Source organism: Aegilops tauschii, chromosome 7 (assembly GCF_002575655.3).
Source record: "Aegilops tauschii subsp. strangulata cultivar AL8/78 chromosome 7, Aet v6.0, whole genome shotgun sequence".
Classification (NCBI taxonomy): Eukaryota; Viridiplantae; Streptophyta; class Magnoliopsida; order Poales; family Poaceae; genus Aegilops; species Aegilops tauschii.
Genome location: NC_053041.3, coordinates 519,436,814 through 519,438,953, shown reverse-complemented (window position 1 = coordinate 519,438,953; position 2,140 = coordinate 519,436,814). Strand labels below are relative to the sequence as shown.

The following is a 2,140-nucleotide window of genomic DNA, read 5'->3' as shown; positions in this document are numbered from 1 at the left end:
ATAGATACCGTCAACCCGATAGTAGCCCATGTTGTACTCATGTCCATTGAAAGTATAGTGGCAAGGAGGAGCTTTTCCTTCAGTCAGCCTCGCAAACAACGGCGATTGCTGCAGCACATTGATGTTACTGTGAGACCCGGGCAAGCCAAAGAAAGCGTGCCATCCAAAGGTCCTGTGATGCAACTGCTTCAAGATTGGACTTCTTAACATGATGCTGCTATTGCCCTTGTAAACCTTTCAGGCAGTTATTCCATTTTCAATGCATGCAATCAAGAGATCCAAGCAAACATAGCCAACTTCTTGCTTCTAAGATTGCCAAGAGTCTCTCAGTATTTGCCATAGTTGGTTCTCTTAGGTACTGAGGTCCGAACACCTCGACCATGGCAGTTGCAAACCTGACCATGGCATCTCCGCATGTGCTCTCAGACATCCGTAGGTACTCGTCCCACGAATCAGCAGCCGTGTCATATCCAAGCATCCGGTGTGTGGTCATGCACTTCTGGTAACCATGGAAGCCAATCATTCCCACGGCGTCCTTCTTCAAGATGAAGTAGTCATCGTAGGACCGGATGGCATCGTACAAACGATCGAAGACAATCATTCGCATCCGAAAACGCAGGCGAAAATGATCAGTGAATAGTGCATTGGGGGCAAAGTAGTCGGCCATCAATGTCAAATGGCCGCGCGCCTATTGCGTTTGAGCACTCGATGACCCTTGATCGAGCCCTTGAAATTGAGAACATGCTCCTCCGCACGCTCCGCGTCTTCAATGTCCGCCTGCATCATCGCCGTCTCATCGGAGTACTCCTCCTCGTCCGACGAGCCGTCGGACGCCTCAACATACTGCTTGTATATGTACTCCAAACCGGAATCCATTGCTAGAAAGAAGAAGGGAAAACAGTTTTTAGCTCTGGTGATTCATCGAACAGTTGTCGGGCATGGTGAGTATAGCAGTAGCGGATGGTACCTGGCGGGGCGGTCGGAGGACAGGGGTTGAACGGCAATGGAGGAGAAGCGTGGTGAGCCCTGCTGGAGCGCTGGAGGTGACGGATAAGTAGAGTTCCGGTAGGGGTGTGCCGTGACGGCCGGGATGGTGGAGCGGCGGCGAAGGCAAGAGAGAAAGAAGGAAGGAGGAAAAATGGGGAGGATGGAGTCGTAGGCTCCGGGAAGGGTTTTCGGCGGGCTAGGGGTGTCGGAGTCCGGACTGCCGCAAACCTCCCCCTCGTTTGTCTCCGGTTTATGAAAGAAAACACTTCCAGACCACCCCGCGGACCGATACAGTCTCGCATTGGATGGCTTCCGCCGTCCAGAAAGCGTGATCCGGACGGATGCGGGTGATTTGCGGGTTCGTCTTGGAGATGCCCTTTAGGACGGAAAGAGTACATCTAGTCATTTCTGCATGACACTATCTCATCAACATATCTACGTGTATTATACACAAAAGCTTCTGCCTCTTCTTATGAGTTGTATGCATAACCCTGGTCCGTGGACTTGTCTTCAGTTGTCCAACATGTATATATAGATGTAGGAGTGTGGAAACAGAACCACCGCACATGGTTCCAGTAGTTCCGAATTTGTTTTTCTAAAATATGGGCTATCAGTTTTTATAAGTTATGAATCAAATTATGCACGTGATTTGAACAACATGGTTCCAGCCGCAGTCATTATGAATAGTAAAATAGTAATAAAAATGTCACAAAAATAACTAGTTCTAACATGTATCAAGAGTATCGCGAAGAAATGACACCCGTGGTATTCTAGGCATAAATGAAATTTTTGGTGCTATAAAAAATGTCATGTTTAAAGTAATTTGGAGATCTAGTTTTATTTTGTTCGCTAAAGAATACCACGGGTGTCATTTCTTCACCAGATGTCACACGTGAGTAGAACAGTCGACCAAATTTGATAACCTAAACATTTACAAATGTTTGAATTTTTTACTATTTTTTTTGGATTTTATTCATAATGTATGTTTGTGGAAGCATGTTCACCACAGTACTTTCCCTAAAGGTATGTGCGTATAAAATTTATAACTTAAACATGACCGTATGTGACTTCTACAAAAATGAAAAAACGTTTATTTTAAATCTGAAAAAACTGCCCCCGCGTCGTCCGCGTGGGCGACGGGGGGCGAGCCGAT

General features: G+C 46.6%; 1 protein-coding gene across 1 annotated transcript; it reads right to left on the bottom strand.

Annotated features, from left to right (window-relative positions):
• Positions 1 to 256: 256 nt before the first annotated feature.
• On the bottom strand, positions 257 to 667 carry LOC141027329 (uncharacterized). Its single transcript, XM_073504331.1, has one exon. It carries the CDS (start codon positions 665 to 667, stop codon positions 257 to 259), a length of 411 nt encoding a protein of 136 aa, XP_073360432.1.
• Between the last annotated feature and the right edge of the window lie 1,473 nt (positions 668 to 2,140).

Excerpts from the sequence above, each read along its gene's own strand:
- LOC141027329 (XM_073504331.1), bottom strand. The coding sequence starts at position 667 with ATGGCCGACTACTTTGCCCCCAATGCACTATTCACTGATCATTTTCGC.